The following is a 26,594-nucleotide window of genomic DNA, read 5'->3' on the forward strand; positions in this document are numbered from 1 at the left end:
AATTGCAGACAAAAAAAGATGAGCTTCTGAAGCCCCATGCTGAGAGGGAGATTTCTGCACAACACATTTTTAACAATTTGCAAGATAACAGAAGGTATTCTAACTATGTGAAAAGTCCTATGTGTAGGAAATATGTTTCAAGGAAACAAAATGCACAGAAAGATCTGTATTTGAGGATTTCCAGAGATTTTTCCAGAACAAGCAGATTGCTCTTGAAGAACAGGAATTCCTTCAGAGTATAACTGCCATGCGCTGCTGTCCTAATCTTTCTGCAAGAGATTGATGTCAAATTAAAATACTTCCCTTTCTAAAAACCCCAAACATAAAGTTCTGGGGATACTTATGGTTAGTAAATAAATTTAAAAGTGTGAGGAAAAATGGGCAGTTACATTGTATTTCCAAGTACACCATCTTAGAACACACCATCTGTGTTCCTGCACTGAAATTGTCCTCCTTGCAGCTGTGAACTCTTTGCCTCACCCTCCAGCAGAGACAGTCAGCTGTCAAATATGCATCCAAGATCAGGACTTACAGGTAACAGGGACAGTCAACAAATGGTACCATACATTTACTTCATCCAACAAAAAGAGTGTTCCAATAAATCCTGGAGTGCAAGTGTAGACAGGACACTGAGCCTACCCCAAACTTTCATTAGTGATTTAATATAAACTGCAACTATACTTTAAATGTTACCTACAGTTTGTGTATTTTCTATGGGCTGAAAAATTAAATATGCATTATTTATTTTAAAAATAGCCCCCTCTTTTAGATATGGATTTCCCTAAAATTATTCTTCTCTACAGTTATGTCTTTTTAACAAAGCTTCAAAGTCAGTTCACTAAAAACAATTCTACATGTAGAAACTTCATAAACTTTTTCAGCAAGTGTAGCAAGTACTGAGAAAAAAATCTGTGCTGCTTAACAAAGTGTTTCACACAATTCTTTTTTTTTTTTATAGTAGCTAGTAATAGACTTAATTCTGTGTAACTGGAACAGATTTCTGGTTTTATTTTCCAGAATTTTTGAGGTAATTTGTAACATAATATATAAAACATATTTATTGGTAGAGATTACTAAATTACAGTAATCTTAGAACTTTACCTGTTTATACTGATATTATGGTAAAAGGACAGGAGAATATTTGCATAGAGGACCTTAAATTTAGAATGTTATTTGCATTTAAATTTAGCCAAGTCAAGGCTCAACAATATTCCGGACACACTGCAGAGATTAAACTTTTCTGTGATAAGAAGAAAACTGGTTGTTGGAATTTGAGTTGGAGATCCTTCAAAGGGATCCATTTTGAATCTCCAAGTGTATTATTTCAGAAAAAAAGAGCTATTTAGAAAGCTTGATGGTAACTTGCAGTATATTTTATGCAAATTTTGAAATAACATTTTATGATAAATGATTCGGTGACTTCTGTTTTAATATTGGTGAGATCATTCAAAAGAAAACTGGTTTCTAAAACTAGATTAATTTTACAAATGCCTAATTTTGAAACTGCACAAACTCTTATCAACTGAATTTTAGCCACATTAACAAATTGAAAATTGAGCTTTAAGGCAGTCAGCTATTAAAAGTATTAATTTATAGCAATTAATGATGTTCACTATGTCTAACACACAAAATAATTCCATGATAGTTTCTACATGGTATCAGCTGCTACTAAAAATATTAAACACTTTTACTATCAAGTTATCCAGAATTTCTGCATAATCCTTACATACAACAATCTAGACTGGTTCTGCTCAGTATCTTCTGGTATTTCTGTGCTTCTGCCTCTGGGTCCCACCCACAGATGATGCAGCAATGCCTCCACAGCCTTTCACCTCCAGGAGTGTGAAAGGGAAGAGTCAGAGCCCTCTTTGCTCCTTTCATCCCCTCCCACTGCCTTGTTATTTTGCCTTCACTTGGGGAAAAAAACCTCAAGAATGGTCCCAGCTAAGCAGCAAATTCAGACAAAGGGAAGGAGAGGTGGCTTGTGCTTGGAGAGAGACCCTTCATGCAGGCTCGCAAAGCCTACTGTATCAAAGATTTAAGCCTGATGCAGGGCTTTTGCTTTCTTTTCTTTGTTATATAATTCAGATATTTCTATCCATCTGAGTCAGGGGTAATGAACATGCAAGAGAGACATTTGTTGTGCTGGGTAACAAGCAATGCTGTTGATATGGCTGGAGAGCAGAGAAGATTAAACAAACCAAAACTATGTTGGGCATTGGAATTCTCATCCCTACTTCCCTAGGATAGAACTCAAACAGACCAGTATCCTTTTGTTTGAAATATAATGCTGCTCAGCTTTTTAAGTACCAGACACACTTTAAAAAAAATATGACAAAAACAAATCCTTACCATTTTCAGATAAGCCATATCTTTGGGGGTTTTGCCACGAATAGATTTACAAGCCATCAAGATATTTACTCTGTTCAGTATAATCAATATAATTGGGCCTGACCCAAATATAATTTGAACCTGACCTGAAGTCATTTCAAATAAAAGAGGAGATTGACTTCAATTAGCCTTAGATAATGTCCAAAAATATTTGTCAAATAAAATACAGAACCATTATACTTGTGTAACCAGCCTGTAGGTTGAAGGTTATAGCTTTCCTAGCTTTATGGTTAATTTGGGTTTATAATCCTGTGATCTCTTCCATTTCCTTTAATATCCAATTAAAAATCCTTGTCATGGATATAATTTTAAACAAAATAAGAGAGAGCTACTTTCTGTCTCCTTAATATTTCATGGATGCTCTAGGTGATTAATTAAAAATTATGTTATATGAATAAAGTATGAATTGCTGTAACTATGTAAGACAAAGTGCGACAAAGTGCGACAAAGTGTGACAAAGAAATTTCATGGTAATCCTTAACTCTGTAACAATGCAGTAGTTGGTAGGTGTGTGATACTAACCATGAATATGTTTAAAATGTGCACTTGCAGGAAGTTCATGAATCTGAAACCACCCTTAATTGACACAAATCTCAGAGTGCACAGCCTCAGTTAATAATTTTGCATAATACTACACCTGAAGTGAAAATACACTTGGTGCTGTATGGTCCACATGGGAGAGAATATTTTTTACTCCTTTATGATGTAAAGATTCAACAAAATATGCAAAGCAGCTCGGTTTGAAAACCAGTCCCTATATTCGCCACTGCACACAGTGCACTCCCCATAGATTGATTTCCAATATATCTTTGGAACAAATGGACCATAGGAGTAGAGGCATGGATTTGTACAGGTGGGTAAACCTCATATATCTGTACTAGTTGTCTGTGCATCAATATGCCAGTGCAAGAAAAGACAGAGGCGATAAATGCAAAAGTGAAATATGGAGATAATTTCAAGTCAGAGGATAAAAGTGAAAAAAAAATCTAATAGTTACTGCATGCAACATCTTCCTTAAATGATCTTATTCTAAAATAAAAGGGCAAATTAATTAAGAAAAAAAAGAAAATGTATTTTAGCACAATATTTCTTTTGAAGTTGATTATTTAGGTTTTACAGTCTTAGATTATCTGTAATCTAGATTTTTTCAAAGTTCAGAAGTAAAAGTTCCCAGCAATATATTACAACTTCATCTTCTCCCTGTTACTCTGCAAATGGTGTCTTTCTTCCAAGGCTAATATTGCCTCCTCAGCCATCCACATAGGGCTTGAATGACAATGAGGAAATGACAAGCATCAATGAGAAATGAAGTCTGTGCTCGCTGCTTAGTAAAATAAATGTATAGAAAACTCATTACCAATGTTTTACTTATCTTCTATTGACTCCTAAGCTGAGTTCCAAATATATAAGTAATGTTTGCTACTGATTGCTGCAGGGCACTTAGGTAGGGAAAATTTTTTTCTCTCTCTAGCTCCAATTTAGTTGCATTGTTTAACATTCAAAAAGACAGGAGATCGTACTGAGGAAACTACAGCAACTTTTATGTGCAGCCAAACTGTAAGAGTACCACATTTTAAAACAGTTTAAAATCAGTCAAGTGAAGAAAATCTTTATTTCAATCACCACAGAAATCTCCCAATCTGAAGTGAGCCTTCCCTTAGACATATTTGCAGTAAAGTAAATTTGGGGTTTTTTTTTGTTTGGTTTGTTTTGGGGTTTTTGGTTTTGTGTGTTGTTTTGTTGTTTGGGGGGTTTTTTTGTGCTTGCACTTATAATTCCCTCTTGAAGTAATATTTACCAAAACATCTCTGGGCCAAGCCTTAATCTGGTCTGAAAGAGTCAACTTTCAAATGAACAGTGGCACCTGTTGTCTGAGTGGCTGAGCATTTGGTTACTTTAGAATGAAGAGACAATGGATTTTATTTTGAAATTCTTCCCTAATTCAAACTCGGGAAAAATCAGCATTTCTCAGTATCCAACAAAGGGTCTGAAGCCTCTAAAATCCATTCTTCTCTGATTTTTGTAGAACTTTGAACTATTTCAAGTTGCACCCCAGTTCCTGCCACTTGCCTATATTCCCCGGAAAATGGGATTTCAGTGTAAGAAAAAAATATCCAATAAACTATTAATAAAATGTACAAAACTTACAAAAAAGGTTATGCTATTCACTAGCAAGAATTTAAAGAGTATCTGAATGAAATTATAAATTATAACCTCTGAGTACCATAACATAGGTGTGAAACTTATTACTGTTAATGGGAACTATAAAACAAAGCCTCTGGGCCCTGGAATGACAAATACACCATCAAATGGTTATCTGAATCCTTGCACAGCTATTTGAGTTTCACAACATTTCTGAAAGGGTAAATACTTAATCTAGCATGTTATTTCCAGTTAAGTCTTGAAATATCTAACTGTTGCAGGTGTCTCATAGATAATTAAGTAGCTTAGTGTGAAACAGTAAAAAATAATGAAACTTTTAAAAAGGCAATAGGAACAAATTTCCCACAACACCAACAGCGTATTTCGCACTTACCCACAGGAGACATCTCAGGAACTCCAGCAGTGTAGGGGCCATCCAGAAATTTTGGCTCATTGTCATTGATGTCCTGAATCTTAATGACGAACTCAGACTCTGGCTCCACGGGTTTATTAGTCAGCCTATCTAGTGCTTGTGCTCGGAGCGTGTAGTAGGCCTGCTCCTCTCGATCCAGCCTCTTTGTAGCATGAATGTCCCCCGTGTTCTCATCAATAATGAAAATGGAACTTGCCCCTTCGCCTGACAAGATGTATTTGATGGAACCATCTCCTTTATCAACATCAGAGTGAAGCTGGTGAAAAATTGATGAGAGATGAGATTAACTTACAAGAGAGTCAGTGGCATGGAGATATGTAAAAATAATTCCTATGCTGAGCAGTAGTACATGATATTTTATTGTTCCCACAAATATAAGCTGAATGCTTATCACACACAACATGTGAGGGACCATTAGAATCTGTAAATTGGCTCCTTTAAGCAAGCAAACTTCATTTTCTCCTGCAAACAATCTCACTCTTCTCATGCCAGGTTTTTACATAGGCAAACACATGCACACACATGATCATAACCATGACTTTATTCCTACCTGAATTTAACCTCATTGCTTACTTCATCTTATAATCCTACTGAAGAGTGAGACTTCAAACAAATGTCACATTAAGTATAAACTTAATGTCACTATGTGTTTGCTCTTGTATGTATTTACGTATTTTCTCAGTGCTTACTGCGGAGAGCAGTAAAACCTGTGAGATGCTCCTCATGAGGGAAAGCAGCAGGGCAGGTACTGATCTCTTAAGTCTCATGATCAGTGACAGAATTCAAGAGAATGGCATGCAGCTAGGTCAGGGGAGGTTTAGGCTGGATAGCAGGAAAGATTTTCAACAAGAGGGTGGTTGGGTACTGGAGCAGGCTCCCCAGGGAAATTGTCACATCACCAATCCTGACAGAGATTAGGAAGCATTTGGACAATACTCTCAGGCACACAGTGTGACACTTTGGGTCGGTCCTCTGCAGGGCCAGGAGTGGGACTTGATTATCTTGATAGGTCCTTTCCAGTTCAGCATATTCTATGATTCTATAAAATGAGGTAAAATGTACTGGTTGATAAATTGATCACTACTATCTGACGGGTCTGTAACTGCAATTCTTCACTTCCATATCTTGCTTTCCATTATCTAATTACAGAAAAATGCAGACTCTGAGAAAGACCAAGGTGTCCTGGTGCTTTTGGAAGCACACAGCATTGAAGGCCAGGAGCAGTTTCCCTGGGATTACTTGTAGTATGCACACAAGAAATATACTTCAGTAGGTCAAAATGTATCTTCCATTAGAAATGCAAGGTAGAATTACAGAAAGATTTTTTTTTTCCTCATCACTCAAGGTATTTTAACTTACAGAGCAAGATCCCACAGGTTTTCTAGCTCTTTCACGTCCACTGAGTTACATCTTCCTGTTACAGAGCACAGACTGAAATACTTCTTACATATTTCTCAAACATGTATCAAGAATGTCATTGATCTGGATATCATGTTATAGTAACACACACACATAATATATTTAATACTGTACAAGTGAAAAGAATATCAGTAAAATTTAAAGTATTTTCTTGCTTGTTAAAAGTGGATTAACTTGTAAATAGCTGAAGACAATTTTAAATATGCTTGGACCTTTCTATCTCATTTCTTCTTTGTACCTGTCCTAATTCCATGTTATCTTGAGATGGGAGGTAAGTTCACTGTCATCACCATCATCATCATCACAATTTCCACCACTAACTTTTTTTCTCTCTGTTAGGAGTATGACTGTGACAGTATTCACTTCCCAAATACATGCAGAAAATTGTTATCTTGGGCATGACAGCACAGCTGCAAAATCTTTTCCTATTTCAGCAGGGAAGTATTCATGCTCAGTTTTGAATTTTTCAGCTGGATAAAAAGCTGCCTATTTCTTACACATTATTTCACTTACACTGTTTGGATATCTCATACTTATGCAATTACAGTGCACTCCTCTCTTTTATGACAGAAAGGGAATCCAGAGCTTTGGACTGGATTAGAAAAATAGAACTACGGTATCTAAATCAGATTAGCTACATTATTTCAAAATATGGTTTATCCTTATTCTGATGCTACCTAAATCCAGAGACAGCTAAACAAGCCTGAAATTTCTTTGGTGGAGTTCCCCAAACATTTAAAGCCCTGCTTCTCTGCACACTCAGGAATAAACAATGCTGACACTGTGCGCAGGCCAAGGTAAAATGTATCTCACATTCAGGCGTTTTCAGTATCCACAGCATTGCGTACTCCTCAGTCCCAATGGCTGGGGTTTATTGAACAAACCATACCTCTGTTCAACTCACATGTCTGACAGCTGAGGCTTTCAAAGCTTTTTCAAACTTGACTGGAAGAAACATCCATCTTCCCTACAGAGGAACACTGGCCTGTGCAAGTAAGAATCTGTCTAACTTGCCTTTGATTTTGTTTGACCTTTTTTTTTGTTCCTCTTTTCTTTCTCTAATACCTACTTCAGGGTGCATAAGTCCCCTGTGTGCCAGAGTGGAGCTGTGTGGGTTTCCCTACATAGCCAGAATCCTACAGTCTAGGCTGAAAAAATAAACACCACATCACATAAGAACTGAGGTTATGGGATACAAAGATTCCATGCCTTTGTCTTTCTTAAGTAATTCTGTTTTCTGCCTACCCTATATTCTAGCTGGTCTTTCTGTAGTGGCTGAGACTCTCATATTGTCCCTGTAAAGGCTGTTCCACCTTTCTGGTGTACTTTAGGATGGATGTTGGATGAGATAAAAGCAGAGGACACCATCATACCCAGAATTTCACCAGGCAGAGCAGTTTTCTGAATGTTAGAGGAGTACAAATAAATCTCTGCAAGCAGGGAAAGGAAAGTTTCCATATCTCAGTTGCTGAGAGCAGCAGGGCACTGTCCTATGGGGATGGAGCTGAGCCCATCAGCACACTACAGTGGCCTCAAACTGCAGGGCTGCACAGACTACCTTTCACCTTATACCTGCATCCAGCCCTATCCCAAGTAAGTAACCAGCATTGCTTTGAAAAAAAAAAAAAAAAAGATACCAAAAAAAAAGAGACCTTCAGGGGAGAGGCCAGTAAATCCTTGAAGATGCACTGAGCAAGGCATCCCAGGGAAGGAAGAAATTGTGTAGTTTCAGCATTTCCCATTTGCTCACTCAGTGGCTTGCTGATTAACAACACATTGTTCTTTAAGGAGTTCCACTTTGAGGTCCATAAATCTCCTCATGGATTGCACTACAGTGGCTGGTGACCTGGAGTGAAATGCTGAACAGAAGCCACTTTTTGGAACAATGCCTTGGTAAGAAAACTGCTACCATATGGATTAGTAAAGTGATTAGTGAAGACCTTTGTTATTCCAAGGTTAAGGCTGTGGAACTGCAAACTTCTTTGCATATTTTAGTAAAACTTTGTTCTACTAAGCATTTAAAAACTGTTCTGGCCCATGCTCAAATTAGTAATGTACCATTCTCTACCTACTTAACCCCAGGAAGGTGATCTAGCTCAAGATTTAGTTTATCTTTGGCACTACAGAACAATCAATTCAGTGTAAAGCACCCTAAAGAGCTTTTTTCAACCCTTTCATATGCATTTTAGAGGAGATCTGAGATAACTTAAAAGTACAGTACAAGAGAACAATGCAAAAAAGAAAAAAAGAGCTGAAAAAATTGAGCATTTTCATGCAGTTTTCATGTCACCTATATTCCAGTTTCACATTGTATAATTCTCCCATACAGTGATCTTCAAAGTCATTAGTGCAGAGGCATCAATGCTTTGCAACTATGAACAACATTTTTGAATGTCCTGTAAAATATGCAGAGCTCTGGTACTACCAAGCATGACTGCAAACTACTTGTGCTTCCAGATATTTAATTTAACATAGTAGGAAATGAGAAGTACACTTTTCCGTATAATGTTTGCTTTAGTAAACACTGTATATTTTTAGCTGTTGTCTGTTTTTTTTCTTTTGCTTTTGTTGTTTTGGGTTACTCTTTGCCTGCTTTTCAATAGAAGAAGTAAGGGCTGGGATTTTTATTTGTTCTTGTTATTAATTTGGCAACAATTATATAGAGTGCACTTGGTGCCACGGTTGAGGTTAGGGTTGGGTTGGACTTGATCTTGAAAGTTTCTTCCAACCTAGTGATTCTGTGATTCTGTGAATGATATTAGTCCCCAGGACAGCAGTACTTTACAGGAAGGTTCCAGAAAGTATCTATGGCCATACCATCTACTAGCTTGTTTTTCAGTCCTCCCACTTTCTACAGGGCCATTCTTGCAGAAGACAGAACTGGAGCTCAATCTGTAGCTGCACATAGGGACTATGACTTAAGAAGCAGAGAGGCTCAAGACAAAGTCACTTTCAAATCCTTGTTTCAAGAGACATGAAGGATTCAAGGATTCATTGGGTAAATCTCATCTGGTTCCATTGTGGGTCATTCCAAACAATTCTTCTTTTCAGTATCAGTTTGCCAGAAATACTGTAAAAAAACACCATGTTTTCAGAAAGAGGAATTACAGAAACAGTTGTATGCCTCCAATTAATTTTATCCATTGCCACCTCCACACAATATCTGTGATGATGACTCTCCAGCTTGCCTTGGATATCAACTAGGCTTATTTTCAGTATGAGATTAATGATCCAATTCTTATATGCTGATCCTACAGCTTTTTTGTTACATACTGCATACATTTAACATGAAGATTCTAAGAGTTCTGGATTTGGGTGATCTCTGCATATACTAGAGTACATGAGAACAGGAAAGAGAATCCCCTAGAGAGAGATGATGTATTTTTTACCAGGAGGATAACTTTTGATGTGCTAGGAAAGTTAGCAGAGAGCAAACAGATCTGAGAATAAAGGCCATGTAAGCCTTGTTGAGGCAGAGGGACAATGCACATAAAAAGTGCACTTTTTCTTGTTCTTTAGAAGATAACTTATTGAGAGCCCTCTGTTGACTCTGAACTCAAGCTAAAAAAAGCCACTCAATCTTTTGAGACTCTCAGCTTTAAAAAATACCTGTTTGGATATGTGTGAGAGAAGGAAGCAGTCAGATTCACTAAACAGCAAAGGTATTATTACCCTAACTAGTTTAATAAATCAAATATTTTTCTCACAGTTTTTGGCCCTACAGCAATATTGTTTAGTCTAGGGTCTCCCCTAACATATCAATGTCTACGTTGTCCTTTAGGGTGGTGATTATTCTAGGGAATCCTAAATAAAACATTGTTTTCAAAATTCCTAATACTCAATATATTCTAGATATTGCCTATTTGTACATTAAAATCTGTACAACCAAAGATTATATCATTTTGTACCACTTGGCATTAAAGAACTAAAGCAGTATTTCCAATAGAGAAGCAGACTTATTTTTCTCAGTAAGGAGAGATACTGCTCTGCATTATTAAAAACATTTAAAGTATTAAAAGCAGCCTATCTGGTTAGTACTCAGCTCCTGTATGTCTGAATGGAAGGTTTGCTCTTTTTCTGATTTCCAGTTCAAGCTCCTTTAAAGCAGGTGTGATGCTCATATGCCTCTCTTCTCTGATTTCTCTTCTCTAAAGATCTGTCTTTGCTTTTGTTTCTCTCTGTGCCAACATGGTTAATGATTCATTGCAGAATTTATAGATTATTGCTGAAGACGAAAACAGAAGGAAGAACATGAGGAGCTGATGGTTTTTTGACACTAGCAGAATGACAGAAGTAATGGAGAGAAAGAGATGGACAGGGGAAACATTAGATGCCTCAATACAATCTAGCTTTGTTGCTCTCTGAGACCAGAGGAAATGTGCCCTCCCTTGCATAACTGAAAAGTTTTCTCAAGGAGGGGTTGCCTTGTCTGTGCCTCTTCCTTTCTCTCTATGAAAATGAGTAGAAAAGGAGGAGAGGAATGAAAACTGCCTCTTCCTCATGCCCTGCGCAGCATCCATAATTATTTGTGATGGGGAACTGACACAACTGCAACTTTATTCCTGCCTCTTCACGAAATGCAAGGAGGCACTAAGAATCAAAAACAATCATCAAAAAGAAAAAAAGAACTGGAAGCCAGAAGCAATCTTCTTGTCCATTTTATAACCACAATTTACTATCACAAAACAACTCAGAACAAACTGTGGGAAGAAGAAACTTTTCTTCATGCCTCCTTCTCCCCCTCCTCCTTTCTGGGAAGACTTAAAAAGAGTATATAAAGATTAAATACACAATTTCTAAAAGATTAAAGAAAGCTGGTGATTTTAAACAAAACCCCGATTGTACCATTTCTATTAAACTTTGGTCATCACAACAGTTGTGTTCTTAAAACTGCTGTTCTTGGATTTTCTTGGAGTCAATATTTGCTATGGTTACACATACAAAGTTTTCAAAACCCTTTTTTCCTTAGGCTATCATTGTTAGTATGTGTTTTGTGATGACTCAAAAAATACTAGATATTCGTGGAGGTAGGTTTTGTTTTGGTTTGGGGCGCTTTTTTTGTTTGGTTTTTTGGTTTGGGTTTTTTTTTAATGTAACACTATATCTCTCAACTACCAGGATAACTAAGGGCTCAGTGTTGGTGCTTTGGAACGATTTCAATGCAACTAATAACTAATATTTAAAATTCAACCTAGAAAAGGGAGTTCACATTTCAGCAAAATCTAATGTGCACACATACCACGTTTTTGCAATGTCTAAGGGCTTCACAAACACATTAGTTACTAATAGGATCACTATCTTCAGAGGGAGCCATGAAACTATCATTCTTGTAAACTGAAACCATACTTCAGTATCAACAGCCTAAGATATCTTTTTTAAATTTATCCTTCAGTCTGATTACAGAAGTCATGTGGGAAAGAAAAAGATTCCTCAACATTTTATTGATGTCAGCAAAGGCCTGTGATTCATATAATTGACTTTATACCCAGGCACCAGTGAAAGAATTATTCAGTAGGTAATGATTTTCTTATAAAAGTCTATTCTCCAAGAAATGTAGAAGAAGTGAGAAAGGAGCTCCTGGAAGGCTTTTGTTTGCTTTTGGTTTTATTAATTTATGTTAAACTATAGTATAGGCCTAGGCTCAGAAAGAAATATGCTAGCCTACATTCTGTGCTTTCAGCATAACAGATAACACTGAGGCCAAGAGATCAAGTCAATATAAACGGCTATACCCAAAACTCCAACACGCTTAATTAGAGCTTGAACAGAAGGAATATGCTTGTAGTGCTACCAGAGTTTCCTTGTCTCAGCAATGTTGTCAGCATAGCAGGGAACCAGCAGAGACAACTGTGTCACTGTGGCACAATTTGCCATGTTGACGTACTGGCAATTTCATGCCCTGCTTTTTTGCCTTCAGACTTGCTCTTTGTCAGGCAAGTGCAGAGACAGTCACGAGGGAATACAACAAGGTCTCATGCAGCAGACCACAGTATAACCACGTTATATTTATCTAACACAAGCAGTTGGTGACAGCGTTACTAAAAATCTGGTCAGCCCAGACAAGACTTCTCTTCTGACTTAATTTAAAATATCCAAAACAGTATCAGAAGTGCTCAGAGCTGACCAAAGAACTAAAAAACTTCTTAGACAATTGAGGTCCAGGACATTTCAGAGATCTCTTCACATTCAGCACTGACTCTACAGGCTGGCTGAACTCAGACTGCCTCTGAATCATATTTTGTTTTGACACAGGTAATCCTAGAGCCCTATGAATGACCACAAGGCAGATATATATCTGCCCAGGAACACCACAAATGCAATGAGGTCATCAGAAGTTATCTATCAAATGAACACATTGCAGATTCAAGGTAAAACCAAGGCACATCCCTTTGGGAGTATCAATTTTTATCCCACAGATTGTCCTTAATAGTCCTTCTGCAGTCAAAATGTATGACATTTGGTGTAATCTGAACCTCCAAGACCTTCATATTCAACAGTATATAAAACTAGAGAGAATAAAGTTTCATTTACAATCAAGTTATTCAGGCACTATTAAGAAAGCATAGGGTGAGGTAAAATAAATACAAATGTTTAACAGGCAAGAGAGGAAAAAAATTAAAATAAATAAATAAAACGTAAAAATATTCAGAAACCAAAAGCCAAAGTGAATGAGAACATGGATACATCTGAAGTGCAAGAATAGTGCATCTGCTTAATAGAATTGAAAGAATAAGTGCATCTGCTTAATGCAACAACAATTTAAAAAGATGATTACCTGAATTTGGTCAAGTGTCATTTTACTGAGGATGTGTAATACTACTATTACAAGTGTACAGGGAAAAGAAATGCTTACTCTGGAGGTGAAAAAAAAAAAAAACAAAAAACCACCCACCAAAAAAAGAGGTTGAAATTTAAATTGCCATTGATTTTAAAGTCCTGAAACCAGAGAAGAAAACAAACATGATTAATGGGCAGGGTGAGTAGCATAACTGTCAGCTAACTTTGAATGAACTAGGTATTTTTCTTTTAAAAAACCCCATACAATCTTTATTTTCCCTGTTAATGCAGCTTTTTAACACCTTTTAATGCATCTTTCTCTGCCTAAGAAACTAGAATAGCAAGAATTTATTAATTTACTTATGCTCTTCCATCATCAAACTTGGATAAGCAGTTAGGTTTTACTATTCCCTCCTTCCTCTGTATTGTTTCCAAAATTAAATGTTCAGAAATATTGGTGGAAGTGTTTAGTTAAAGCCATTATACAGCCTTTATACTTTTAAGTGGTGTATCAGTGCTTGAGGAGGATAATAATTTTATCATCTCATCCACATGAAGTGAGATGAAGATTTAATTTTGCCAACCTTTTGAAAATGGGGGTTAAAGAGGAAAGGGAACTGTGAAACTTCTTTATCTCCTTGATGGCTATTGTTCAAAAAACATTCAAATAAGAAGTTCTAAAATTCTAAAACTTTCACTTCATAATATTTCAGTTAGCATCTAAGTAAGCCCTCAAGGCTTCTAGGTTGAAGACAAAGTTCAGATGAAAAATTCCCCTAGGAATAAATGATACTCTCATCTAAAGGCTAGTGAGTTGAATAATTAATAGGAAATACTGAAAACTTGATGTGATAAGAGCATCCATGTCACATTTCTAAGATGTTTTTCTCTTAATAATACTGAATTGTTTCTGTAGTGTACTTTCTCTACTCCTGTATACTTATATAATGTAGCTCTTCATATAGACAGAGATTGTATATCTATACATACATTTAAGTGCACGTATGCACGCGTATACATGTGCATGCAAACACACACATACACCCCTCCCTTTTGTGTTCTGTTCTTTTCCAGTCTCTGCAGCTGCTGTAGCCACAAATCTGTGCCTTCTCCACTCCCCAGTTTTAATAAGAACACCAAATGCCCTGTGGCGACAGGGAATTGTGCAGCCAGCCCATTAAGTTTACTGCAGCTACAGGAGGAACTCAGAAGCAGCTGCTGCTGTGGATGGAGCTGAGTGGGCATATGTAGCTGGCTGAGTATTCTTGAGGAGTTTTAATGGGCCATCATCATGACATGTCACTCCCCAAAATGACTATTTGTCATTCACACTTTTAAAAAGACAGTTTTGCAGCTTTGGGTGGTAAAAACCATCTGCATACTGTGCTAGTACATCATCATGTATTAATTGCATAATATTTTTGGGGGGTGGGGGGACAGCAATACTGTATTGTAGCACCACCAAGAGCCTATAGATAACATAACATGTTCATAACAAGAAGTGGAAAAAAAAAGAGACCTGCTTTCCCCTCACACACAGGCTTCAAACTTTTCAGAAATCGGCTTCCTAGAATGGAAACAGACCACACAGTTTGCAAACAACAAGCACATTGGAATCCTCATACAGCATTTCAATATTCAGCTTTGCGTGGGTTTTTTGGTTCAGTTGTTGGGGTTTTTTTTGGTGGTGGTGGTGGTGTTTGTTTTCTTCCCCACACTACTCTCAGCCTATCAGTATTTATTCCTTGGAGTACTCATTCTAAATATCTCAGTAACAAAACAGCATCACTGACAAACCAACACTTAGAATGGGTCTGCCGTCTCACTTACTTTTTAATACAAAAACAGCTGGTTTCTACTCAAAGAGATTTAATTTTTGATTAAAGAAACCAATGACTCAAACCTCATCATAGAAGTGCCTAAAACAATTAAATCATGTGAAAATACCACGGAAGTGAAACTCTTATTTACAGATTCCTGAATGTTTATTCTTACTAGCTCTATTTTGGGTCTTACTTTTTCTCCAGGAAAGGGCCTAAGTTCCCTTCCATACATGCCAAAAGCATTTCCACATGATCCATATGTATTCATAATGCACCACAAAACTTGCTGTTATATACTAAACCAACGTATTTGCTGGCCCAGTGGTTTGATTTATTTTGATGCCAAAAATCACTGAAGCTGCAAGACAAAATTCTCCTAAAGTCACTACACTCTATTTCAGCAGTATAATAAACTTGTTTAAAGGATGCTAACTCCCTGTATTTCCCACATATGGCTTCTACTAAAGTGTTCAGGCTTAAAAATTGTAGCATACAAAAATACCAAAGTGCCCAGCATACTTCATAGAAGAGTATCTCCGGGCTAGCAGATGTCCACGGGTTTGAAAAGTTTATGTACGTGTAGCAGCTTGCAGAAACCGAACCTTCAAGAAACTTCACTCACTCTTCTCAAATTACTTCCTCAGTATACATGACACAATCTCTTTGCACAGTACTAACACACATACAGCAAAGGACCGTTTCTTGAGCATGTATTTTCCTTGAGTGAAACACATACATAGGTGTGCAAATATATACATTTATAGTAATAGGAGTATTCTCTCTTCTTATACCTCTGTACATACTTCTATTATTATTATTATTTCAGTATATTTATTTTTTTAGTTAGTAAGTTAGTTATTATGACCAGACAACGCATGAATGCACTATCCCTTATATCGCAGAAAGAAGGGAAAGAAAGTAAATGAAACAAGAAAGGCAGTAATAGAATTTATGTACCTTCAATAATGAAAAATTAATGCTTTTACTTTATTATCTGTCCTTGAAAACAGAAATAAGAAATTAGAATACAAATATGGTAATTAGAAAGTTGTTTCTCCCATAATGCCTTTTCTACTCAGCCATAATAATTTGGGCCTAGGATTTCAACCACGGAAAATGAGAGCACATTAGAGGATCTATTTTTTCATCTCTAACTCTGTAATCTAGAGAATTATCTGTAACAGGACTGCACAGGAAAAATAATCATACACACTTCTTGTTTGACTACCATACCTATAATACCAAATTTACAAACAAAAATTCATTTGGTATTAAAGTATTTTCTGAGATAAGATACGCACTTACACCGAATGTATTTATTTTAGATTGGAAATTATTCCTCCCATATTGTCTCTTCTTTGTCGAACTACTGATCTATAGTTTAGAGAGATTATCCTCTTTCTGCTTCAACTATCCAAAATAGCTTGAAGCATTGCTTGGTTGATAATGATTTTTCTCATAGGAACCTGCTTCCAAAGAACATTAGTACCAAGGAATAGACACCCAGAGGGTGTAGAGCTTTTTCCATTTGTTTTCACTTTGGTTTTATGTTGTATCAATTCTTCACATTTAATTTGCTTTTGAAAGTTTAATGCTTCTAAAGATCGACTCATAAACTTACCTTGTGTGTTAGTGGGAAGTGCTGACACCCTGACAGACTGGAAGACAATGGTAAAACACCAAACTGTAAAGCAGTGTAAGTAACTAGGCTTATGTGTCTGGAGAAACTCAAAAAGTACTGAACTACAGAAGAGAGGATGATCTGATTGTTTTAATGATTAAAGACTTGCAATACAGAAAAAAATGTAGTTAACTAGGTCCACATGCCCACTAATCTTTAATTTACTGAGAACAAATATGGACTTGTTAATTAACATTTATAAACTGTCAGAGCAAAACAGATTTTACATGTTGATCTAAATGTTAATTTTAATTTTTAACAAAACTGATAATACAAATGTCAGGATAAAGTGTTTGTAATTGTGTTTTTCTTCTTAAAAAAAATTTCTAATGTCTTTCTTTATAAAACTGTATGTTTGAAAATAATACTTGATGCTGACTTCCATGAAAGATATATAGTCAACTTTAAATTGACAATTTTCCATATGAACAAATTGGTATATGTTATAAAATGTTTCAAGCCACCCAGGTATTTAAGCATTTTCATGAATCTCATCCCATAGGTCTTCTTACAAAGGTCAATGGGACTCCTAGATCTAAAGTGTAAAATTAAGATTTTGACACAATGCCCACACTGGACAGAATTAGTACCTCAGAAGGCTTGTTGTGGAGAAAGTCACAACTGCCCAGAGCTGACCATGAGTCAAGGAAATAAGTCACTAATGGAGAATTTGAACACAAAATTTTACTGTAGCATTTTAAAATGAGTGAATTAATTAATATGAAAAGGGAATGGATGAATATCTACGGTAAAGCATTATATTTTCATTGCTAGTATGACAATGTAAGACGAAAAACCAATGCATGGCCAAATAAAGTGGAGTATTAGATACCTTCACCTAGACACTTGTGTCTTAAAATTCATTCAGGTAAAAAAGAGCAAAGAATTCCTTGGTTAATTTGTTATCATAAAACATGGGTTACTGTTGCTAGTGTGTTTACATTTCATTTAGAATTTATTTTAGAGTCTGGCTTGATCAAATACCCTAGTGTTTCTGTAAATGTTTTCCATGAACTACTGTGACCCATTTCTAACTCTGCAGTAAAGGTAAAAGTAAGGTAAAACACTAAATGACAAATAACATGCTCTTTTTTCAGAAGTCTATAGAAACATTTTTATTTTCTTTCCCCTACTATTACATATTCCACTGAAGGTAGTTTATCATATTGATTTTTTTCCCAAAATTATTTCTCAAGTGCATCCATCCACCCATATATATATATTGGCTAGTTAATTCACAGCCCGTTGCTCAAAATTCACTTCAAAACCTAGGGAAATTTAACCTGGTGCTACATCAAATTAAACCTGTTTTAGAATTTTCTAAGTTAGGAAAACATCCTTATCCATGTGCATTTTGTCAGGACTTGCTTTTACAGTCATGAAGGCTGGTGCTAAGCATATGCCTTTTTGAAATAGTACTTTAACCCCTGTTCAAAGAGGAAGGTTGCTTTAATGAATATGTGTGTCACATAAGCCTAATTATAAGAAGCAGCATTGAAAGATTAAGGGACTTCATTACATAAATTCACACTGTAGCTGTTCAGTATTCAGAACAGGCTGAAGCAGGGTATGCACAGTAAATATGGACACTTGAAAGCGTGCTTGAAACTGTTCAGATCATTTAAAGTGATCCTTTGTGAATACATACTTTAAGAAGTTTGATTTTTTTCTTAGCTTTTTTTATTTAACCATTCAAACTTGCAGGCCTGCAAGGGTTTTCAGATATAACCAGGCTGATCTCAAAATATTAATTCATATCTTGATAGGCATTTAAACTCCACAGGATTAAGGGCTGGGAAATAAATGCTTTTAATGCCCATGTTTTCTGCTTGTTTTTCAGAAAATATTTGAGGGGGAGGATAATGCCTGTTTCAAACCCGTAAAAAACTGCCTTATCATCAACAACACTAGGTTAATTGTAAATCCTCCTAACTTGGAAGGATTTTAACAGTTCTATGTAAAAGGCAGTGCTCTTCTAGTGCCTTTTTCTATACTGGTGTTTGCAATGAGCATTTAACAGAGAAAATCTCATCAAATTCCTCTGCAGTCTTTTTACCTTGTTTCCTTAAATCATATTTAGGGAAATATTTAAAATAATGTGAGAAGATATTTATGAGTTAAGATTGAACTTCACTTGTATTAAAAAAATAGAAAGCAAAACAAGGATATGAAATTTGCCATATGCAATGATAATGCCAACCCAAGACTTTTTTGTCTGTTTTCACCATAACATATTCTTATTGTTTTTCTTACTCATTGCCAATAAATACCAGTCATACCATCAATGTATGTGTCACTGATAAATGAATTTTGAGAAAATATTTTACACTACTAGTGTATATTTGCTTTATCTACCTGAAAATTCAAATTGCGTACACCTGTTTCTAATTCTGTAAGCTGTCTGGATTCTACTGAAAATTTTAGTGTCTTCTTTCAAAACTTATTCTGAGGTTTCCAGTATTTCACATGTATTGAGGATTTTCAATTTCCATAGAGACCCTTCTGATTATCTAGAACAACATGTCCTTTTGACACTATAAAGGACATTGAAAAGGGAACACAATTCAAATTCTTACATGGTCTCTGATGAAATTACAGCACTCTTACCTAATGATCATTTTCTTGTTGACTCCCTTCTGAGTGGTTCAATGAAAATAGTGCACACAGTGAATAGTCCCTGCTTCTGAAACATTGTGGTGAACATGAAGGACAGAAGTTACTAGAATTGTGCATTCTGTTAGCTGCAAACAGGATCATTCATCTGAATTTACTCTCATCTACCTCAAACGCTGCAACTCAAATGACTGCTGCTATTTTCTCTGTCATACTTCTGGTGTATACTTCTGGTGCACCATCAAACATCTCCTTAAGGGATCTTTTACTATAGTATCTGATCCATTTTATAACTAAATCTGAAAACAATGAATTACTCTTGGAGATTAAAGTTTAAATCACTATAATACTTGCCCCTAGCATCTAAGACTGATCTTTGCTAAGTTTCACTTGACACAGCATGTAAACTTCTCTACCAGATTGTCTGAGCGCTCTCAAAGCTTAATTGATCCAATTTGCATGTCTCATCCTGGCAGAATTGTGCATCATTTCTATCCTCTTGGACTAAGTGATCACAATCTAATCACTTTGTATACAAAGCAGATGGAAAGTTTCCAGCTCCTTTGCTATCCCCTTGCCTGCATCCATATTAAAGCAAGTCTAATTCGACAAACAATCTGATCTTTCTGTATTTTTATAGGATTACTGTCTCATTGATAGGCCTTCTGTCACCAATTGTAATGTTCAGAACTTTATACTCAAGGCATTTCCACTTTTGTCTTGCACCTTCTGTGCGGTCCATTAAAATGATCATTTCATTTAAGGAAGTCCCCTTAGGGAAGTTCTATACAGCTTGGTGTAAATCAGCACAGCTCTGTGCACTGAAAGAAAGGCACAACTTCTATTAATTGAGGATCCTGTAGTTTTCAGGGACAACAAATAATTAATTATATCCCTATTTGTTAGCCTCTGAGCCCTGTACACTGATAGATAGTGCCAAACTTTTATATCCGTTAGAAGTAAAATGCTATTTTCAGTAAATATTTTTTCAGCTAGTAACTGCTTCTGCACATGAAACAAAACGCTCTTATTTATGTTATTTTGCTGTACATTTTCCCATCAAAATTGCACAAGTTGTCATGTAAACACAATGGCATTTTAGTAAACAGTTATGTTGTTCACAAATAGATTATTTACCTTGTGAAAATAACACAAATAAGAGCTTCTGCAAATAAGAGTCACAAGCAGATTACTCGAATGAAGGATCTACACATTTCAAATCACTAAAAATCAAACTTTCCGAAGTGAACAGAAAGTTCTGCTTCCTAATCTCACTAGTGATTCACTGATAGAATTCATATTCTCCGCCTGTACCTGGTTTATATATGTCTTCAAAGGTCGCTGTGTTTCCTCAGCCACACTCTTTCCACACATTCCTACATGTTGAATTCATTGTCCAATAGTGTCCCTGCTCTTCTGGGAGTTTGTGGCTGGCGTATTTTTTCCTACATACATCCTTTTCATCACTTTGTCCACTTTTCTTCTCTCCATTAGTCTCTATTCATATTTGCTGAACAAAATTTATGAGAAGGCAAAGAGATTGTTCTGGGATTTTTAATGTTTGTTTTCAGTGAAGAATACACAAGAAATTCTAAAGTATGTTTTTCACAGAAGTCATCGGCACTGACTGATGGTCAGTGCTCATGACAGCTCAAGATAAGGAATACCCTTCATTTCATTTGCAGCTACTCTTAAAACTTGTGAAAGACTGGAAGGTAAAAACAGTGCCTGCATAAGAGAGCAAAGGAACCAGAATACACTAATAAATTCTGCAATGATTTTTGTCAAAGGTTCACTTATAAAACCACGATTTTCTGTCCATATATACACAAAAACAGTGGTACAAGTGGAAGGATAGTAGTTGTTCAATAGCAAATCTAGTGAGTCCAATGTTAACTGGTAAAAAACAAAATTAATTAACCAACTAAGCCAATGTAATAATTTAAAAAATGCATTAGGACAGTAAACAGAATATAAAACCTCTACTAGTATGCAGCGTGATTAAAAAGTGGTAGTTTAAAACCAGCAATGCCTTTGTCTTGCACTTCAGACTCAGTGGACACGTCATACTCAAGCTGTTCATATTGCAAACTTGGTTGAGTCTTTCCCCTGGTTACAAGTAAGTAAAACCCCTGCTATCTTCAGATTCTGTTCTCACTTTAAAAATGTAGGGCCTTACAGTGGGGTTTTGCAGGTGTAAGTCAGTGGAACATAACAAACAAGTCTGTGGATGACACTCAGTTTGTTGTCTCTCAGCTGCGTTAGCTCAGCAGGACTAATGGCAATAATAAGTAGGAAAAAATTATCACGGGAAGAGGCAGGTGTGACTCACACATAGAATTCATCTACTGAGCAGCACAGTATACTTTTATGCAGTCACTTTTAAGAATAAGTTTTCTGCTAGTCTGTAAACAATCAGACACATATTAAACCCTCATATTGTTTGTATGAGTTTCCAAGCCAATGTCAAGACTTGAGGCCCTGAGTCACCTTTCCCATGTGACAAACTACTGCTTCTTCTGACACTCCAGCCAGGAAGGTCTTTAAATACTGAGACAAAAAGTTTAACAGTATTAAATGCTTTTCTTGATCCCAAACTTACAGGGACAGTCTGTTGATTACTAAGAAAGAAAACTTCAGGAATATATACAGAGTAACTCTTACTTTGAGTTGCAAGACATCATTTTTAAAGTGATGTTACCCTCTGCCAAATATTATTAAACAGTGCCCTAATGTTTAAGAAAATCTACCTTATTTTATTGCACTAGTTCTGCTGCTAAACTAAAGACGCTCTTTGATTTTATGCATACTGTTCATCCTCAGTTGCACCTATATTTTCACCAGGTTCAAGTTACTGTGGAAGAAAAAACATCTGGTTTCCCTCCATGACTCTCTACAATGGCACACATATAATTTCTGCTAAAATTCTCTTATCAGTAAACATTATTTACAGGTACAGGAATGTTAGATTCCAGGAAAATTTGTGATATTGCAGATCATTTTGTTCACTCTAGTAAACTTAACTCTTCTAACCTTAAAGGTGAATCTGCAGCATGTCTCCCCTTAATCTTGCTAATTATTTTACAAAGTAATTTTCAAAAGAAATTAAATTGAGACAAAAATTGTTAGCATATCCTGCTAAAGCCTCAAACTGTGTTCCAAAATCATATCTGAATTTTAAGTATAATACAAAGCATGCATCAAATGATCAGAACTGGAAGGTGTGCCACTGTCTAAAACAGATGATAACATAATTTTAGAAGCAAAGGTAAATATCTTCCCTTTTTTTATATGGCAAACAGATACAGAACCTTGTATCTTTAAATGAGAAGGATCTGTCATCAGGATGGACATCTTAATCTTTCTATCTTCCTCACAGTCTCATTTTCTGCTTGGCAGGTATTTTGGAAACCTGACAAAGCACCTGGGCCCTTAGTCTGTATCATCCCACACAAAAAGCAGTCACTGACTTCACTTTGTGCCACTGGAAGTAAAATTGCCAAAAAAAAAAAAATCCAGAAAGATGATTTTTTCATCAGACTAGCAGAATGGACCATCGTTATCTACCCATCTCTGCTTACTAAAATAAGAGATGAATGGAAATTGTTGAATGTGATACTATGACTTACATAGTATGGAATAGCATCTAATTTTGACAGGACATTGAAATTAGTCTGCATGGAGAAATTCTCATGCAGCCTGCAAACAGATGGGAGGAAATATAATTACATGAAATGATCAATGTCAAAACACCAGTCTAGAAGGAAAGGTGTCTACTGAAGTTCTGAAAATCATGGGTGTCATTATTTCATCCCTTTAGCTCCTAAGAAAAAATTTGCTTTATAAGGTGTGAGCTGCCTTCTTCAGTGGTACACCAGAGAACTCATCATTTTGATTTTTGGCTCTTAATTTGGAAACAGTCTGGACATGGTCCAGTTACTTCCCTGACAGCTGCACATATTTGCATCCTTCCATCCGTCTGCTGGGAGCTCAGACTTGCTTGGACTCCTCCAGATCTTCACGTTGTTTTTCACTTATCCATGCTTTATCTTGACCCAGTAATTCTTGGAACCTCTACGTATAGAATGCTACTCTGTCTTGTCCTGTGCTGCTTGGCACTCTGCTGCTCATGTTTTAGGCTTTGTTGAACAAATCCCAAATTCTCTAGCTCTCTCCAGTAATGTTTTATAAAAAATATTTACATCTTTCATTTTCTATTCATTGCTTCCTTACTCTCATTAAAGAACCATAAAACTGTGTTCTACTAGTTTTTGTCTCGATGATATTTGCTTTTGATGTCTTGTGTCACAGATTACCTAGCTGCACATGGCATTTTCCTCTTTTGATTAAAAATGAACTTTACTTACCTTTTTGTCTCTTTCAAATACATCTGCTAGTTAACAGATCTACTCCCCTGCATATTTCTCAAACCTGGATTTTACTGGATCTCTGGATACCTTGCCCTCCTTTTCCATCTGTGCTAACATAACCAAGTCAGGCCTCCTTTCTAGGACCCATGGGGTGGATTGATGTGACCTAAACCAACGTGTGATCCATACAGATGCATGTAATTTCTTTAGCAAAGAGCATAGGGAATTAAGACCTACACATGAGGTGATCCACAGCTGGCTGAACCAGAGGGTTGCAGTCAGTGGCACAGGGTGTAGCTGGAGGCCTGTCACTAGTGGTGCCTCCCAAGGTTTGAAACTACATCCAGTATTTAACCTATTCATCAATGACTTGTAAGAGGCAGATGTCTCCTCAGTAAGCTCCCTGATAACTCGAAGCTGGGAGGAGTGGCCAATATCCCAGAAGGCTGGGCAGCCCTTCCAAGGGACCTCAACAGATCAGAGAAGTGAGCAGGGAGGAGCTGTCTGAAATTCAACAAAGGCAAGTGTAGGGTCCTGCCCCATGTGCCCGCACAGACCAGGGGTTGCATACTGGAAAGCAGCTCTTTGGAGAAGGACCTGGGGATCCTGCTAGAGCAGAAAATGTCCATGGGCCAGTGTGTTCTTGTGGCCAGTGGTATCCTGGCCTGCATTACGAACAGCATTGCCAGCAAATTAAGGAAGGTGATCCTGCCCCTCTACTTAGCCCAAGTGAGGCCACACCTGGTGTGCTGTGTCTAGTTCTGTTCTCCTCAGGGCCAGAGAGAGCTCCTGGATCTCCATGGAACTGCTGGAACAGGTCAAAGAGAAAGCAACAAAGATGACTAGGGGACTGGAGTGTCTCTCTTACAAGGACAGGCTGAGGGTGTTGGGCATGTTTGGCCTCAAGAAGAGACGTCTGAAAGGGGGACCTCAGCAGTGTCTTTAAGATTCTGAAGAGAGGTGCCAAGAAGATGGAGCCAGACTCTTCACAGTAGTGCTGTGCAATGTAACACGAGGCAACAGGCAGAGACTGATGCACAGAAAGGTCCACCTGAACACGAGGAAGAATGTTTTTATTATGCAGGTGACCACATACTGGAACAGGCCACCCACAGAAGTTGTGAAGTGTCCCTCACTGAAAATACTCAAGAGCTGTCTGGACATAATCCTGTGCTCTAGGATGACCCTGCTTGAGCAGGGAGCTGGACCAGACAACCCACTGTATTCCCTCCCAATGTGATCCATTCTTGATTAGATTGTTATATCTTAATCTAAATTTATTTTTTTGTTGATTCTTTTGGTATGTTGCTTTCAGTTTTTTCAGGCTCCAAAGTGATAAAAACAAAGCAAAATGCAAAAGCAAAATCATGTTCTTTCCCATCTCACATTTACTCTCTGCCCTACTTTTTCTCTCTTTAACTTTTGCAATTTCTATTTTGCTAAACTAGAACCAGTATTGACTGGAATTTTTACATTTTCTTTGAATCTTAAGATAAATCTGAATTAAATAAATGTGTCAGTACAAGCAGGAATTAATTATTCCTCAATATAAGGTCCCTCCAGACATATACGCCCATTTATGTATATGCTTCATCACTGCTATCATTCTAATTCCTGCATGTTTGCTCCATAAAACCTTGTTTGACATGGCTTCACTTGGTTTGTCAGTCAAACATATTGAAATGTTTCAAACAACTGTTATTTCCTTCACTTTGGGACTGATGCTCACTCAGAAGTATGCTTGATTCAGCATAAAGATAAATAAAAGAGAAAAGCAATAAGGCTTTAAGATTCTCAGCATGGTAGTGAACATGAACTTGCAAAGAGAGAAACAAACATGAATAGTGCAATTTGAATCTTACAATGAGAAAGGAAGTAACAGTTTCACTTGGCTTATTTCCTGTTTAGATGAAGCTACAAGAGCATGCTTTTGTTCTCAGTTTTTCACTGTCAAGAAGATATTAAAAAAAAGGAGGGGATGAATAAAAGAGCAGTATGGATGAACACAAGACTACAGTTGACTCAAAAGGAAAGCCTTTTCAAAGTATTGCTTGGCTAAGCAGCAGCTAAGTGGTAAAGGGTGAAGGATGGGTGGGATGGATAACAGCCTACACATGCATGCAAGATTATGAACATACAGGGGCAAGTGGAATTATTTAAACAGTTTTTAATATGTAGACTATGTACAATTACAATCCCACCAGTTAAAAAAGAAACATAAAATATGTCATGCACTTTTCCAAATGCCTGCTCTGCCCGTATAATGTTTAGATTGTGTAAGAAAGACAAGTTAAGTATTTTGCTAATTTATGGCATTACGTTTATACCACGATTATGGAAACTTAAGAAATGACCATCTGCTTTTCCCAGCTGTGTCTGAAAACTTTTCATTGTTACAGGACAAGCAGCTAAACTTCGCCTAATACAACACCTGCCTACCTTGTAAGGAAAACAAATTGCCTGATTGCCTCGTCAGCAGGGTTACAATTCGGTATCTCAGTATGAAGTGTTTAAGCAGCCTATCATCCTATACAGATGTACCATCCCACTACCAGATTTTCCATATTTTGGAAGCATTTCAAATTAAAAATAACTTTTTGGGTTAAATTCTTCTCACACATGCTCCACAGCAACAGAACTGTGTGTCTCAGCAACCCTTAAGGTAAGGGTTTACTGGAATGAATTCCATAAATTCCACAGTTTACTGGAACAGGAAAACTAAATGAAACAGTGTGACTCTGGCAATGTTTTGTGGAATTCATGCAGCAAAATCTCCTTACATCACCTAGAAAATTACAATGAATTTATTTATTTCTATTCAAAGAAGGCGTAAGAATTTTCTGTGATGTAGATAGAATATTATGTCAGACTGTCCTTAGTTGTTCTTAGAATACACTTTTTCACCCACATGAAATGCCACAGTGCAACCCTTTGGTGCTTTAGAA

The 26,594-nt window shown here is 36.7% G+C and overlaps 1 protein-coding gene across 2 annotated transcripts in view; it reads right to left on the reverse strand.

Moving 5' to 3' along the window:
• Positions 1-26,594, reverse strand: part of CDH7 (cadherin 7) — a 71,648-nt gene that overhangs the window by 35,946 nt on the left and 9,108 nt on the right. For both annotated transcript variants that reach the window (XM_066328532.1, XM_066328523.1), the window contains exon 2: positions 4,928-5,222. In XM_066328532.1, coding sequence (XP_066184629.1) covers positions 4,928-5,222 — 295 coding nt within the window. The remainder of the gene's footprint in view (positions 1-4,927; positions 5,223-26,594) is intronic.

Source organism: Sylvia atricapilla, chromosome 1 (genome assembly GCF_009819655.1).
Source record: "Sylvia atricapilla isolate bSylAtr1 chromosome 1, bSylAtr1.pri, whole genome shotgun sequence".
Taxonomy (NCBI): Eukaryota; Metazoa; Chordata; class Aves; order Passeriformes; family Sylviidae; genus Sylvia; species Sylvia atricapilla.